Here is a 17,500-nt window from a genome sequence, read left to right as displayed (position 1 = left end):
GGGCAGAGGAGAGGAGCTGCTCTGACAAGGAACCATAAACAGGCTAATGGATGCATGCCATGCTAACATGACACATCTCACGCATCACAGCATATGCCATGGCATACACACACGCACACACTCACACACGCACACACACATGGTACGTCGAGGTCAAGTGTGATAAAATGGCCATTTCTTCCCATTAAGCTACACTCAACAACCCATACTGACAAAGTGAAAACATGCTTGTCACATTTTGACAAATCTATTAAAAAACTAAAATAATTATTCTGAACCTTAAATTAAAATAATTTGTAGAAGCTCCTTTGTCTATTGCGGTTTATTCCATTCTTCCTGGCAGGGACTCTCAAGCTTCGTCTTCAGGCAAACTGCCATCTGCAGGTCTCTCCACAGATGTTCCATGGGGTTTCACTGGGCCACTCAAGGACAGTCGAACTTGGCTGTATCCTTAAGGTCTCTGTCGTCATGCTGGAAGGTCAAGCACCAGTTTCAGGTCGTGTGTCCTCTGGAGCAGGTTTTCTTCAAGGATTTGGATGTATTCATCTTTCCCTGAATTCTGACCTCCATGCTTCACCCTGGTGGTGTATAGTGTTTGGAGATCTGCCCAAAGGGTTTAATTTTTGTTTAATCAGACCAGACAATATTTTGGGTCTTGATGCTTCACTAACTCCAAGTTGGCTGTCCGATGCCCTTTATTAAAAGATGTTTATATGTAGCCTCTCTGCAATAATGGTCTGATTGATGGAGTAAAATGGCCGTCGTTGCAGCAGGAAGGGACTCTGGCTGTTGGCTGTTGATCACCTCCCTGACCAAGGCCATTCTTCTCCTGGTTACTCAGGTTGGTTGCATAGCCAACATTTGGAAGTGTCCTGGTGGTTCAAAACTTATTTAATTTCACAATCTCTAGAGAATGTTTACCCTTATTCCTGAGTGTAGAATAAGTGAAGGGGTCTGATAACTGAAGGAAGCCACAGCACACAAAAGGGAGATGGTGTCAACATGTAAATATGAGAGATTCAAACACTTTCATGCACACACTGTATGTATGCTCACACTACATTACCCCCTGTGTGGAGAATGACAGGCTCCTACAGGGGTACGACCTTCTCCTCATGCTGTTTGTCTTTAGGGTCACGTCCTGCCCTCTAACTTTTGATCCCTGACCTTTGACCTTAGTCCGTCAGCCACAAGACACCAGCACTGAGCTGACAGCTCCCAAAGCCCACTGACCCCAAAAGCAGTGAGAGAGAAAGACACACAGAGAGGGAGAGAGGGAGCTGTGACCGTCGACCTCTCTTGGCGGGGGAGCAGTGTACACCCAGCTAGAGTGATAGTTTACCTGCACAAAGAGGTCAAGAAGAGAGAGGGAGCGAGAGAGAGAGAAAAAACACAGATCTCATTAATGAAATATGAAAAACAAAGTGAGAGGAAATGAAAAAAGAATGGGATGTGAGGATTGAGGAGAGGGGGGGAGGGGAGGAGGTGAGGAATGGGATGGGTGAACAAACATGGGTGAACCTGGCTAGTCGAGGTCACACTGCCTGAGGAAACAGGTGCCTCAAGATTAGCCTCCACATTAATGGCCTTTACTTACTCTCTCTCTCTCTCTCTCACACACACACACACATACACACACACACACACGCATACATGGCACAAACCATTGCTAGAGAACTCCTTTACCACAGGGACATGGAACTAGTGAGAACACAGCTCGGACTCTCATATCCTATTTATACATCCTTTCCTGTACATTACAATCCTATTTAGCTCGCCCTGCTTCCTACACAATCCTATTTATGGACTCAACCCCCCCCCCCCCCACCACTCTCAAATCCTATTTGTGTGCCCTCTCCTCCCGTATGCAGGTGCCATCTATCCAAAAGGCTGCCTACTGGGTGTGTAAGCTGTGATTCAGATTGTTTGTGTGTGTGTGTGTGTGTGTGTGTGTGTGTGTGTGTGTGTGTGTGTGTGTGTGTGTGTGTGTGTGTGTGTGTGTGTGTGTGTGTGTGTGTGTGTGTGTGTGTGTGTGTGTGCACGAGCGTGTGTAGTCATCATTGATTTGTGTGTTAATGTAGCATTGAAATTGGAGTGTTCCACCCAGGAATAAGAGAAACACTGATCTTGGACTCTTGTGTGTGCAAACATCAGAAAGTCGTTCTGGGGCTAACTAGGTTCTCTAAAGACAAACACGCTCGAAAAGAGGGAAACCGTGTCATATATCGGTCTTTCTCTTCATGATGAAACAAACCCAAAGAGTTAAGGTGAGACCGGAGTTGCTTGTCCTCCACCCCAACCTCTGCTATCTGATGTAATACATTGCACATCCCTGTCTCTGTGTTCATAAGTCGTCTGTAAGTACAGATGAGTGTCTGTGTCTTCTGTCCTGTCCTATCTCCACCTGTCCCCCTGACAGGCCTCTTATCCTCCATTAGTTTGTTTAAACAGGACAAAGTGCCTGTCCATATCAGAGGCCTGTCTCTACCTGACTCCCCAACCTGTCACTCACACAGTGATATGAAAGCATCGTCATTCTGTTTGAAGGTGGGAGATGAAAGGATAGCAGCAGTCAGGGACCTGGCTGCCCTGACAGACCGGATTAGAGCATCCGATTCTAGAAACAGAGGTACACGGGAGGAGAGAGAAGGACGAGGATGTTCCTGCCTAACCGGATTAGAGGAGGAGGTGAAAGAAAGGTGTATGTAGAGCAAGGGTCCGTGCCTGTCTTTATTAGGGGAAGGAAGGTGTAGCAACGTGGGCGTGGAGACACTTGTGCCTGTGCATATTAGAAAGACAGGTGTTGGTTTGCTCTCCAGTTAGACTGCAGTTCGAGCTGAAGGACTTGAGTCTCGTAGACGCAGGTAATGATGAGCCAGCAACAAAAACCTTAACACCACCTTCTCCTAATGAAACAGAGAGGAAGACGGACAGGCCGCCCGGACACAATGTCAAACAACTCCCTGCGTGCTGCCGCTGCTGTATCTCCTTTACTCTGTATCCACCGCTGGACCGTGGTTCAAGTAATGCTGATGCTCAGTGTGAGTCTCGGGCAAAGGATTTCAAACAAGTGATGTATGACGTCTCCCGTTTGGCAGACATTTTTATCCAAAGCCACCACTGGAGTGAAATAGTGTGAGTGAGCTGAATTTATTAATCATTCAATTAACTAAATGTTCCTTCTTGGTATGGTCCAGACGAATGGACTGTCAGTCTTTAATGCAATCTCATTCTCAGCACACCTCCGGAGAAATGCTGAGAACTTAACTGCTCTGCAACTCTTTAATTTTTCTCACCCTCTCACTGCCTTTCACCTGCATTACTCATTCCCTGGTACACTTCTGTCACGTTTTTTTTCTTTTTCTCTTTATTATTTCTGTGCAGTCTAAATCCAGATTTTTCCCTCCAGTGGCAACAGTTTAAGTTGTCTCTTTATCTCTTCTCCTCCGCGTCGCTTTCCTACCTCCCCTCCTCGGATGGAGTCTTCCTCTGTGTCTTTGTGGCCGGCTGGTAAAGACAGTCAGGGGCAGTCGATTGTATCCGACTATCAGGCCAGTTCAACCATAAATTACCTGCAGCTAACAAAGCATGCTGCTGTAACTATTACACAGCCAGTCAAAGTCACCCCGGCCCACGCGCCTGGACTACTCACTCTCACATCGCAGACCAAAGAGAGAGCAGCGATTGTGGGGATGTGGTCAGCTGTACACTGACATTCTGAATGTTCACCAGATGAAACTTCAATGGTCATAATACAGTAAAGTCAGAGGCAGATGACGACTAAATATTAACATGGTCACTTTATAAAATACAGCAAACCTTTAAATGATTTCAGAATTATTAAAGCCAACATAAATTCACATGGTTTTGGTATCAGACACAAAAAAAAATCACAACCATTATAGGTCTTTGTAAACATTGTGTAACTGGTTTAATTAATAACTTCATTGCATTTTAAAGCTCTTTGAAGCTCACCCAATCAAACTGTATTAAAAAACTAGAAAAAAATATAAAATATGAAGGACAAAACAATAAAACTATTATCTATGTAAACCAGAATTGATTTAATTTATATTTTCGGCTAAAGAGGCAGGGAACTTGTAAATTGAAGTTGATCATTTAGATGAAAAATAACCGGGAGAGTAGTTATAGATCACAAATGTGCTTTGAAACATTCTACACATGTCTACTTGGATGTAGTAAGATCTGTTAAATTGTTAATTTGGCCCATTTAAATATTTTATGCCAAAAATGTTGCACACGTTTTATCAGCCTCAGTCATTCCGAGCTGGACCGACATACTGCACACACCATCTTCTGTCTTTGAAAAGAAAAAAAATTAAATCATATGACACTCAACGATCCACGTTAACAATCAAATGATATTGGTGAGTAATTAGAAACGTAACAGTTGATTTAAATGGGTCTTTATTCAGCTGGTGTTGCGTCCGTGTCCACTGTTCCCGTATGTTTAACTGTTTGTTGTGTAGAGACGCCCAGCTGTATGTGCAGGTCTGTGTTATTGGCTAATTGAGAGCGTGTTTTGTGCTGCAGTTCTGCCCTGGAGGTTAGTGTTAGCACACACACACTGTAGCAGGACAAATGAGAATACACCCCGCCATCTGCCCAGGAGAGACACTCCCTTGCCCTCTCCTTGTCCCTCTCCCCTTGTCCTCCCCTCTCTTTTTACTCTTTCCGTCTCATTTTTATTCCTTCCTTCATGCTCCCGCCTCGTTTTTCACCCTCGCACACCTCTCCCTCCTCTTTTCCCCATATTTTCTCTCCTATCTTCCCACAGTTTGATCCTCCTCCTCTCTCTCTCTCTCCCTCTTTTCATTTCTGCCACTCTTGTTTCCTCTCTCCTCTTTCCTGCTGCTCGCCTCTCTCCATCCTGAATAAAGTCAGTTGAGGTGTGTTTGTGTTGTGGCGCCGGGGGTTCAGGCCGTCTGAGGTGTTACCGTTCTCCGGCCGTAGACTTTCAGAACGTTCAGTTGGCGTGATCCATAGGGGCTGACACCGAAGGTGACCCCCGGTCAGTAACCTTGGAGACCAACTTTATTAAAATGAATTTGAGTAGAGGGGCCGTCCTGACAGCAGCATAATTACATCGCAGAGCATCAGCACTAATTTATGCAGCCCGCATTCAACCGGTCAGGAGTGCCGAGATGGGGTCAGTGTAGACACACACACACACACACACACACACACAGAGCCACACACACACACACGCACACATACACAAATACAACTGGATCAGCATACCAATAAAAAAGGTAAATACAGTTTGGTCTTCCACTGCACAACACATTGACCTATTCCAGGACTTATTAGTGTCACAGATGGAGGAGTGCAGCAGAATAACTGCTCACAGGTACATCATCAAATACAGACTGCAAATTTACAAATGCACAACAGCATGCTTGATCTTGTATCTAGCCAAATTAACAAAATGAGGGAAAAAACAAAAGGTATATAAATATGTGTATATTTATCATCATTTGTTTTGAATAAATATATATCTTTGTGTCTGTTTTACCATAATAATTCCTTATCATGTAAAATGCAAAGCTTTCTTAACCCAAACATTATTTTCGTCTCAACAGGGTCTTCGTCGATTATCTATACCCTTACCGATTCAAATGTCAAGTTTGAGCTGATGACAGAAAGATTACTCAGGCCCAAACTTCAGCACTTGGCCAAAAATGACACGAGTGGTGAAGTATTTGGTTACAGTCCTGTTGTCCGTGACAGCTTTTCATTCATCTTACAACTAACACTGTGATTCCCATCACTTCTACTCATATATTGATTGATGTGGCCCTCTGCGTTCATTACACTCCATCAACAAAAAAAGATTCATGATGAGATCATCCTGTCCTTGATCACAACTCAGCTTCTGCTCTGATACGTTTCCACTTCCACTGGAACACAGAAAGAGACGCCCTAAAACGTGAAGGTGGAAGGGGTGGAGCGGTGAGATAAGAAGCAGCAGAAGAAGAAGGGGTCAGAGGAAGAGAAGCAGGAGAAAGTGCAGCAGAGGAGAGTTAAAGGGGGAGAAGAAGGAAGGGGGTGGAGGGGTGGACATGGATATAAGTCACAGCTCCAGTCACTCCATTGTGACCAAGGGCACACTAATCTATCCCATTAGCAGATCTCCCCAACTCTCTCATAATGTTACCGCTAGCTGCTCTCCTGTGACGTGTTCCTGGATTGTGTGTGTGTGTGTGTGTGTGTAATGACAGTTCAGCTAGTTGCTCTCCTGTGAAAATGACACGTTCCTGCCAAATTAATATCATTACTATCAGAGTTTAATGGGCCAGTGCTGCCTTCTTATTTAAAACAGAACATCCCTCTCTCGACCTCCACCATGTGGGAAGCGGGGGCGGGGAGTAGGAGAGTGGGTTAGAGGGAAGGGCTAAATGAGCAGGATAGACAATGTGTGAAGCCTTTTTTATTTTTTGCTCTACCATGTTCACAAAGAGGAAGATTAAAGTTAAAGTTGAGATGAGACGAGCTTCAAAGCAAACAAACAAAACTATGGAGGATAAAAAAAAAGACAGTTTATTTGTGAATTAAAGAGCTTAGAAGAAAGAAAGATTTCAGAACCAAAACAGACTTTTTGTGCATTCAGTTGGACGAGTGACTAGTTTGTCATTCACAGTTTGAATGACAGATTTGAATCATTAAAGCTGATACATGTACAACCAAAAACCACGTAATGTTTGCATTGTGTTCGGTGTGATCGGTGGCTCCATCCTTTTCTGTGGTCGAGAATTTTGAGGTATTTGGCTCTCGGCTACATTTTCTTTTCATAGCTTGTGTTTAACAGTGAGACTTGTTGGTCATTGGTTTTCATATTCTTCTTGGGGTACATTGCAGTAAGTGTGTGTGTGTGTGTGTGTGTGTGTGTGTGTGTGTGTGTACAGTATGAGCAGTCTGTTAGGGTGTCATTCTTCACTTGGAGTCAGCACTGTGATAATGAGTTCATTTGGAAATACACTCTGCAGGCTGTCTGTGCATGTGGGCGCATGCACGGTTGTGTTTGGTTTGCACATGTGTAAAACCGTATTCATGTGAATATGACCACTTCAAACTACAGTGCGTGTGTGTGTGTGTGTGTGTGTGTGTGTGTGTGCGCGCCTCAATATGTGCGAGAGATTCTGAGTATGTGAATATGTCAGATTGCCGCAGGAGACCAATTAGCTGGTGCATCAGTGAGGAGGTGAGCATACACACACCTGTGTGTGGCCCTATTACACCAGCTCATAACACACTCACATACCAACACACAGACAGCATTGCTCTACTTATAATAGAAACACACTGACACTTACAGCACATTGACCATATGGAATAATGACTCCGCTGTGCCAAACTGTCAGACGTGAGTCACCAGCATGTGTTATTTCAACCCGGTGTTACTAACTTAACCAACTTTTGTGAATGATGCTGCTACCTGGCTGCTGAATGGTTGTCGTTAGCAATGTGTACTTTACATTTGAGGATTTAAAAAAATTTTTTTTTTGCACAAAACTGCATGACTTTCACACACAGGAGACGGGATCAGAATGATTCGGTCCAAAACTTTCAGGTGTCGTGCACTGATGCAATCAGGTGAGAGTGGAAAAAAAGCCGATCACAGCCAATAAAGCAGCCAGGACTCTTCATGTATAATTCAGATCTTTTATGGTGGGCTCTGCACCCATATGGGCATGCTAAAGGAAGACTAAGGCCATTTCCAGCTAGAGAAAAGCCCTTTTAAAAGCTTATCCCTGTGCCAGAGTCCTGCTCCTTTTACTGCTCCTCTTTAATGAATAGGTGTCCAATAAGGCCTTTTATTGTCTTAGCATATGTTGCTTTTATTAGGGGAAAATAATTAGGTTGTGCGGATCACTTCGAAAGTCCTCTCGCAAGATAAAAATGAGATAGTTTCACAGTCGCTGCGCAAGTCCTTCTGACTCCCCATCGTTTTCCCCTTGGATGCCTTGTGTCCTAGCTCCCTCATCTCCTCCTCTCCTTCTTCTCCTGCTCCTTCTCCTCGTCCCCCCTCTCATCGTAATGCCTCCCCTCCTCCTCCTCTCCCTCTTGTCCTTTGCATTCACTCAGCCTCGTTCCTCACTTCCTCTTCTATTGTTCCCTTGAACATGTGGGCATTAAATGTATGCAGGGATGTCGCATTGGACGGCACGTTCACACGCACACGCACACACGCACACACACACACATACACACACACACACACACACACACACACACACACACACACACACACACATAACAGACGAACAATCACAGTGTGACAGGAGGCTGTTGATGACTGACACTTGGTTGATCTTATCTGGTGCAGATGAGGTAAAGGGAGGGGCACAGCGAAAGAGAGAGACATAGTGCAGGGGAGGGTTATTGTCACTCCTACATAGTTTACTCCTCTGCTCCTTTCTCTCTCTGCCTCCTCATCTTCCACTGCATCAGTCTGCTCACATATATACAGTAGAAAGGAGAAAAAAAATGTCAACAGGGTTCATCTGTGATCTGCGACTCCAGGGAAAGAGATCCATTTACTCACCTACTATGACCATTTACCCATGAGACCTCAGCTATAACAGCATAGTATGCCCAGTCCTGTAAGTTATGAGGCCGGGGGGGGAGACGACTGCTGGGGGTTGATGGAAAAGACGGGGGCTGAGGAAAAGAGCAGGGGGCAAGGCAGACGGACAGAGAGAGATTGAACAGATGATGAAGGAAGGGGGGAGGGAGGGAGAAGGCTGGCCCTTCCATCCTGTCCTTAATGCCCCTCAGGGGAGCACGCTGCCCGTAGGTGAGTATTAGCCAGCAGCCAGTGGGCTAATGGAGGGTATGAAATAGAGTTTAGTACATACAGATGACCAGGCCTAGACTAATCACTGGGGAGACCCACGATGAGGAGAGCCGGCCGGAACAAGGTGTCAGTCAGATTATGGACGACTCACTTTTTATGTTAGGCTGCTGAATGTGTGGAAAATGAACAATCTGCTCCCCTCATCATTTTGTTTTTAATTGAAATATTTAACTGTGCTATAACTGACAAAATGCACAGCGCAGCTACTTGCGTTTGTCTAATGTGACCTTTGGCCTACCTCCGTCCGGGTGACAGAGGTCACCCTGGAGTCAGAGGGCTGAGTGTCGGGGTGCTTTCTGAAGTGTGCGCTGAGGTGTTTGAGCTGCTAATCTCCTCTCCTCTTGGTCGAGTGGTCAAGCTGAATGGAGGGACGGCTTGTTTTTTCTGAGGGGACCGCATTACCCAGGGTTCCCTCTACAGCTGGGCCAGGGCACGCTCAGCTGAGCTGTCGGCTCGCAGAGGTTACCACGGCTGAGGGCAAAGATCACACACACACACACACACACGCGTTCACACATAAACTACAGGAATACATGGTTATGATTTCAACGGTTATTTATTAAATGTAAAATATCTTTAGCACAGATTAAAAATCAGACACCTCCATCTATTTTAAACATCACAGGTTGAAAAAAAAAATTCTGAAACAGAAATACAATCCCTTTAGAGTCCCACTTTCAGGATAGCTTTAGTCCACCTGGCTAGGCAGAGGGCTGAGGCAACAACTGCACTCTTCCTGATCCTTGGGTTGCAAGCCAGGAGATACAATCCAAATGCATCCTGTGGCCATTTTACCCTGGATTGTAGAAAATGATTTTCCATTCACCGAGTACCTTTAGAATTCAAGTATTTCAGCAGTCACAGATCGGATTCTTAAACAATCGGCAGTTTGCATGTGTTTTCCAAAAATCTGACTTGAACAGGGCAAAGCATGTTGCTTATCTGTGATTGACAGATTACCAAATTTACCAAAGAACAAAAGTTATTTTGGGTTCTGACCATTAATGACTCCCGGACCAACCGCACATCCAGCGGACCTTCACATGACAAGCATGGACATGTGCCGCGATCATCTGTCGTCCGTGCCAGAAACGGAACTTCTCACATTGTGACCCATAAATAGCTTTGTCCGTTTTTTGCCAACATTTAGCGCTGCTGTTGAATTGTGAGTGCCGTCACAGAGGTCAGCTGGTGAACGCTCCCTCTCCTCTGCCTCAACCCTCGCTGCTGCACAAATGCCAACTGACAACCACTGACACAGATGGTGAGCAGAAACACAGAAGGACAGGCAAAGGAAGAGAACCACCCACAGGAGTAAGAAAAAAAGGAAGACTCTACACACACTGTCCAGGAGAGGATATTGCCCGACAATATTATCAACTCATTTATTTTAAACTTTTTTTTTTCATCTTAATCTTTTCTCCTTTTTTTGCACTTTTTTTAATTATTGTTTTTTTTTTTTTTTATTTCAGCACATGCCATATGAGAATTTCGGGGATTATAAAAGTACCTGAAAGAATTGCTAGGTTCTTCAGCATGCATAGCTGTTTGTATTTACAGGTTTATATGTACAGGGATGGGCCAAAAACAGACTGGTCTACAGTACTGGGTTTATTTACATCCAAGTCAGAGGGAGGGGTCAATGTCATAACTACAGATGTGGGGTTGAAGGGTCACATGCATAGGATCAGAAAAACGCTCATACGGCTGAGTACAACATGGGTGAAGAAGACGCAGAACAGAACACGGCAAAGTAACATTACTGTTGATTCAACATCATCACGTCTCCCCCACATCCCCCCATTTTGCTTTTGAATACGCTCAATAAGGAGTTTTTCAACAACTGATTATTGCGTAACACTGTACAAGGACGCATCTATTGCAAGTACATGAGGTCCTTGGGTTATAAATCAATACTGAGATTGGAAGACTTTCTGATCCCAGAGCAGTTCCAGAGCCATCGCGGTGGAGCACAGTCAGCTTATTGCAGTGTTTTGTATTTATTCGGGTGTGTTTTTATTACCCATGAGAGCAGATATACACAAAAGTAGGTAACATCAGCTCAGATACTGTCCTGCTCCTTTGGTTCATCATATTGCTGTGATCTTTATGGTTTATTTTTAGCATAGAGGATAATTTTAGATCCAGTGTTGATCTGGTGCACCTCATCTGTCCCATCTTCTCCCCTCCCCAAATCAGTGCGGTCGTAGCAGAGTTGCTCTTTTTGGCATCTCAAGTCGTTCAGAACAAGTCCTGGTCAAGTCTCATGTCTTCATCTGAGTCTTTCCTGCTGCTGAGGGAGATTGACTTTGCTCCTCTATGATGTTTTTTTTTTTTTTTTTTTTTTTTCATTTCAAAGCCCAGACTATTGTAAAAAAAAAAAGAAGAAGCTATAAATCTCAACTAAAAATGCTTAAATCAAGCCCATTACTCGTTCAGAGATTACTTGGATTTCTTAGAATGAAATGTCTGAGGTGACTACGTGTGAGTGGCTTTCTCACCAGGCCATTTGCACAGCAATAGGCGGGGAACCACACACTCACAAATATGATAGCAATGATTGAGTAAATACGCTTTCATCACTACAGCTGAAATCTGTCAGCAGTAACCTGCAACATGGCATATTGCTGCATATTGTTATTGTATCTCTATTATTTCCCATGGATGAGTCCAAATCAAGTCTCAAGTCGTCATTTTGCAAACCTAAGTCTGAGTCAAGTCAAAGTAATCAGCTCTGCGTAATTGAGAACAACTCTTAAACACAACAGATGTTTGTTTTTTTCCGAACAGAAACTACTGTACACAAGGTAATGATTCACATTTAGTTGCAGAAGATAGAAAGACACACAGCAAAAAACCATCAGTTTGTAAACAGCTAAATGTACAGGCATAATCTACAGCTTGACATGGGTCAAAAAAACGTCTGTTCCACCACAGATGTGTGTGATGTGTTATCACCTTTCATGTAGATTGTCCCAAGTGTTTATTAGAGAATATGTCCATGCTCACGCAAATGTATGAATATGTTTTTGTGTGCGTGGTTGTGTTATGTAAGTGCATCAAGGTTGTTGAGCATCCCCTCTTGCCCCCCCCCACCCTCCACCTCACACACGCCGTGCCTACTATCTGCAAACACAATGATAGATGGCTGTGGTGGGTGGTTGAGCATGTTAATGTCTAATCTCATCAACCTTATCTTCTGCAGAGGTCGCGAGGTCAAGTGGTGAGGGGGGATGAGCTAAACACCAATAAGAAACAGTCCAAGTTTGTAATGTGTCCACTCACCACTAGCTGGACTGCAGCCGCCTGCAGAGCACTGATGCTTTTTTAGGAAAATGTACTGTTGGAAAAAATACTGAAGCCTTCTTTATAAATTCAGCCACATAAATCTGGATTATGTACCTTAAATTTTTTTTTTTTATCAGTATTCCAATTTACAGCAGAACTACTGTTTGGTAACTGGACACAAACAAACTGCATCTGAAAGTCGGCCAAGTTCAAGGGGGCGTCGGCGAATCAGAGCCTGCAGCACCGAAATCTTCAGTGGAGTTTAAAAAGGCATTTAGCTTTCAGACGAGCTCAATCAGATGCCCTACGCGAAGGGAGATGAGGTGAACTCCGCGCGTGTGAACCTGCAACTCGGAGACACTGCCTGGCATTTGTCTGTCTTTGATATGGCGGCATGTGATGTGGATGAAGTTATCGCCCTGCCGGCAGGTGAGACAGACAGCGGCACAGAGAGAGATGCTGCCTTTTCATCTGCCGTTTACCAGCTCTCTCATCACACTGCACTTCAAACACACTCAATCTGCTGCTGCAACGTTAACCACCAGGGCTCCTCCTGCTGGAAGTTTACTTTGAATGTGTGTGTGTGTGTGTTGATTAGAAAAATATTCCTTGGAATCTGATTCTTTGTTTTTTTTGTTCATTGGATTTGCATTTTTGTGCATATTTTTCTACTTGTGTGTGAACAGTATAGATGCTCCAGACCTCAATGGATCTTTCTACTTCATGAGTATTGGTCCTACAGCTGCTGTGGGAAGCCGTTCAAACAGTTGGCGTGTAACGTGGCTCCGTTGTGCACGTGTGCGTTTGTGTGTCTTTGCCCATGTTTGACTGCCGCATGTATGGGGTTGTCTCAGTGTGAGCCAGCTCTGTGCTGAACATTAGTCCACAGTCGTCACATCAGTGTCGTGTCCCCCCCCCCCCCCCCCGCCCCATTGGGAGATAAAGAGGCGAACCATTTCATGTGGCCGTATAGAAGTCATCTCCAGCCTCGGAGTTTGCGGGGAAGCTGTCACAGCAGCTTTTAGCTGGAGCCGCAACATGAAAGATCCCTCTTTGAGCAGCTGGGCTGTGTGTGTAATTCTCTCAGACGTGTTTATTCTGCTGCCGTTTCAGCTTTCATTTTCAAATGTCACAGAATCTCTCTGCTGCTCCGAGAATATCCCTGCTAATTACTGACTGACGGGGCAGGGTGTAAACTTAGCAGGTTGCGTTCAAATACCGTTTCTCTTTTGTGCGAGTCTCGGCTTTAGATGAAAACATGAAACAGAGTCATCTTCCGGGTTGAGAGTCGACCGATTTTAAACTTGGCTATAAAATGAGAGAGGACTTGGGGTGTGTGTGTGTGTGTGTGTGTGTGTGTGTGTGTGTGTGTGTGTGTGAAAATATCACTTATCAATAACTAACCAACAGAATTGTACTTGCATCCTTTCTAGTACTTATTGTCAACTTTGAAAGCCTTTGCCGAGCTCTTATGCACATCATGTGAGAATATACATATTCATAAGCGTGGCATCAAAACCTTCTCTTTGACACTTCACATAAAGTTTCCCTTGTCATTCCCATCCACGCAGGAGCTGGTGTCATTTTCTCGTCCATGTTCTCACCTTTGCCACTGTGAAACTTTACATCTGTGGCATTCACATGGTCCCATATAGCCAGAGGTCCTGGACACACCGGGTAGAGAAATAAATAAATAAATATATGTATATAAATATATGTACAGGAAGGGGCTAGGCTGTTCCCATGGTAATATGACCCAGTCATCATGGGCTTCAGGGGGAAGGGAGAACGGCATTTTTTTCTTCCTAGAGTCTCTCTTTGTCTGTGTGTGTCTGACAGAGGACATCGGTGATGTAGAAGTGATGCAGCGGGCGCTGTTCGTCCTCTCTTTCTCTATACAAGACGTGTCCTCGTGTCCGTGTGTCAGTAGTTGAGTTCTGCGTAATGTGTCTCCTCCCGCGGGCTGCCGCCGCCGCCGCCATCTTGTCTCAGTCCCACGATTCATCCACTGAGCTCGCATCTCCCTCTGTTTCTCTGTCCGCAGCAACAAGGGGCGGCCACCACGGTGTACTGTGCCGCGGCCCCGGAGCTGGAGGGGTTGGGAGGCATGTACTTCAACAACTGCTTCCGCTGCCTGCCGTCCACGCAGGCCCAGGACCAGAGCAGCGCTGCCAGTCTGTGGGAGCTGAGCGAACGCCTGGTCGCAGAGACGTCAGCAGGCGTGCAGGCCCTCTGATGGACGTGAGGAGGGGGAGGAGGAGGGGGGACTAGCCAAACTGTATTCAAAGAGGAAGGATTGGTGGGTCGTGGTGACTTCCACTTAGATATAAACTGAATAAAAGATAAACTGCACTCTGACTGCACTAAACAAGAGCTGCCAACCACAGAAGTCCATCACGTGACTACAGGGGCTAAAACACAGTACATATACAGTACAGGACGGGGTTTCATATACACTCTACTGGAAAAAATCGAACTGTGTCCAGCTCTGCTGTGGTACTTTACAGTGGAGGGAGGTCTGGGATGAATTCAGTTCGGTTTGTTCTTTCTCTGTTTTTGTCTTTTTATAAATCTGTCATGTTTTCTCCGTTTCACAACTTCCATTCAAAAGAGTTGGGATTGAAAAAGGAAATGACCTGTAAGACTAAGGCGCCTGATTCCAGTGATAGTGCACCACATGGCAAATATTGTGTCTCCCAATTGTTGTGTGTATATTCAGTATCCTCTTGTCTAGCTCTGTGTAGATGTTGACGTTTCCTATTGAGATACAGTAAGTCATTTGTTAATCATTGTGCTAAATCTTTTTGGGGCACAGAAGAAATGAGGAGTAATGGGCATGTGACACTTATGGATATATAAACACACTAGAAGTATGAATTCTTATGGCCATATACATTATTCTGCAATAGTTTTATTTCTTATCAACGTCCCTATTTGTTTTACTGTACAATATTTACAACATCCTGATTTCTGGGCATGTGCTAAAAGGGTGTGGACATCATCTTTTTGTTTTCATCTTTGACTCAGCCTAAGTTGTAATAATCTATACTCTGGTAAGTCTTCATTACAATTTGTTGGTATTTATCGGTGTCCATTTGAATGAGAAATACAGATGGTGGAGAATCTTATTTCCAGAGTCTGTGATCTTTAATTTCTGTGTTTCTTCCCTCGTTGTTTGACCAGAAAAATATGAGTGATTTCACTGTTTGTTTTTGTTTTTCAATCATCGTTGTTTTAATGTTGAATTCTGGCTCTGGGTTGGGTGTGGATCGGTTGCCCTAAAGCCGCTTGTTTGGACGCTTTTGAGACATTGTGCTTTATGGCGAACCTGGGTGCCAAAGGTTGCTCTTGAAACATCAGCATTCCAGTGTCATGATACCTGAAAAAAAAGAGAGAGAAGGAGAGAGGACTTTCAGTAAGATTCTGTTTAACAATCAGAAAATGTGTGCAATATCATTTTCACACACAGAGATTGAAATGTCCATCCAGGTGCGCGCCATCAGAGGGAGATATTCGTGTAGAGAGCTGCAGCGACATTGTCAAGTCCGACCAAATGTTTCCGAGAAGACAAATGTGTCCCGGCTGTATTCACAGAGCATCTGTACTAGTGTGTTTGATGATACATTTAATAAAACAATAGGAACTTGTCTCTTTGCTCTGGTCATTCGCTTTCTGTCACAGCTGTACGGTTCTGAGCAGAGCAACCAGCCGAGATGACCTGCGCTCTCTCACGTGGACCTTCTGCCCACACGCAGATGCAGACTCTGATTCACACCAAGAAATTCATTACTTATTGGCATCTTTTTTTTTTTTTTAACCTTATGCTTTCTCCTCTTTTTTTGTCAGACACACTAACACATTCAGTCAGAAACACGGCGTGTCTTTACACAGCTGTGGCCTGTGCAGACGCCGATACCAGTGTCCTGTCCTCTTATTATCTGCGCTGTGCCCAGAGAACAGGTGTCTTATCACCGTCCTTTCACAGTGCAGGACGCGGCTGGAGCAGAGACACACACTCAGCAGGAGCAGTCAGTGTCTCACACGAGAAAAAACTAGAGGAGTGTTTTGTAAAACTTCCCATAGCGTCCCTCTGCTCTCTGGATGTACCTGAACTATTCATGGGAAATTTGACACCCATGAGAAATTTGTCTGCTTGTTAATCAGTCATAATTTCCCCGTGCGTGTTTTCATCCTGCTGAGCCTCGACACCAGCCTCTTCCTCTGGTGTCTGCCTGACACAGCTCTGAACAGATGTGTTTCCCAGTTAGTAGTTTAGCATGTCAGCTGTTTGGTTTCCCTCCCTCTGTCCGTCTGTCTGTCTGTCTTGCACAGGAATAATGTCAACTGTCGTATGGATGAAATATGAAAGAGTAAAGGGTTCAAAGACATGATAATGGCAACTTCATGAAGTGAATTCTGAGAAGCAAAGCTAAGCTCGCAGGTTACGCTCGTCGATGAAAACTCTATAAACGCGGAGCTGTAGAAAACAGCGTTTGAGGAAACAACCAGACATCTGTGTGGCTGGACACTGCAGTGGCTGATCCATGGGTGCTTGTGTGTGTGTGTGTGCCTGTGTGTGTGTGTGTGTGTGTGTGTGTGTGTTTTGCCTGAGTGAAGAGGGAGGGTCCTGCCTGGCTTTCGTATAAGTCCTATCGATCAGGCCGTATCGGAATCATCTGATAGCTAATCAATAAGCTACACTTCCTCTCAGCGAGCAGGGAGGAGAGCGAAGCACGGCTCTCACAGGAGGAGGACCTTGATCCTTTGACCCCACAGTCTACGCCACACATGCACACACACACACGTACGCACACACACACACACACACACGTACGCACACACACACACACACACACACACGCACACACACACACACACACACACGTACGCACACACACACACACTCATCACGTCTCTGTGTCTTTATCTCTCTCTTATAATAACATGACAACGTAATAACCGAAAGCTGGTGTAAACCAAATAACCAAGATACATTAGAGTGTTATTTTAATTAGTTGGATTTATAGTTGACTTTCTCCCTTCACTGAGTTTATTTCAATTTGGGCAGTAATTGTTTACGACTGACCATTTCATTTTCCATTATTGTTTTTATTTCTTCTCGTGATTAATTTCACCTCTCAAAGAATAATTATATGCGGATTGATTTGATTATGCCTTTGTTCTGCTCCTATTGGCTCCATTGACTGAGCGAACGCCATGTTGCCATTTCGAGCGGATATATTTAATGATCACAATCAATGTTAAAGCTCTCTCTAGACTCGACTAACTCAATAAATATCTGCCAGGAGGAAATTTACCATCTAACTACAACGG

The 17,500-nt window shown here is 44.5% G+C and overlaps 2 protein-coding genes across 3 annotated transcripts in view; one reads left to right on the top strand and one right to left on the bottom strand.

Moving 5' to 3' along the window:
- Positions 1–15,813, top strand: part of wwox (WW domain containing oxidoreductase) — a 122,651-nt gene extending 106,838 nt beyond the window's left edge. For both annotated transcript variants that reach the window (XM_035642110.2, XM_035642109.2), the window contains one exon: positions 14,211–15,813. In XM_035642110.2, the coding sequence (XP_035498003.1) occupies positions 14,211–14,402 (192 nt within the window). In that variant the 3' untranslated portion in view covers positions 14,403–15,813. The remainder of the gene's footprint in view (positions 1–14,210) is intronic.
- LOC118315104 (transcription factor Maf) overlaps positions 15,058–17,500 on the bottom strand; it is a 43,666-nt gene continuing 41,223 nt past the window's right edge. Inside the window, exon 3 of the mRNA XM_035642112.2 lies at positions 15,058–15,545. The gene's annotated coding sequence lies outside the window, so the exon portion shown is untranslated. The remainder of the gene's footprint in view (positions 15,546–17,500) is intronic.

This window comes from Scophthalmus maximus, chromosome 7 (genome assembly GCF_022379125.1).
Source record: "Scophthalmus maximus strain ysfricsl-2021 chromosome 7, ASM2237912v1, whole genome shotgun sequence".
NCBI classification, from domain to species: domain Eukaryota; kingdom Metazoa; phylum Chordata; class Actinopteri; order Pleuronectiformes; family Scophthalmidae; genus Scophthalmus; species Scophthalmus maximus.
The sequence above is the reverse complement of the archived record's forward strand: the minus strand, read 5'-3'. Positions and strand labels throughout refer to the sequence as shown.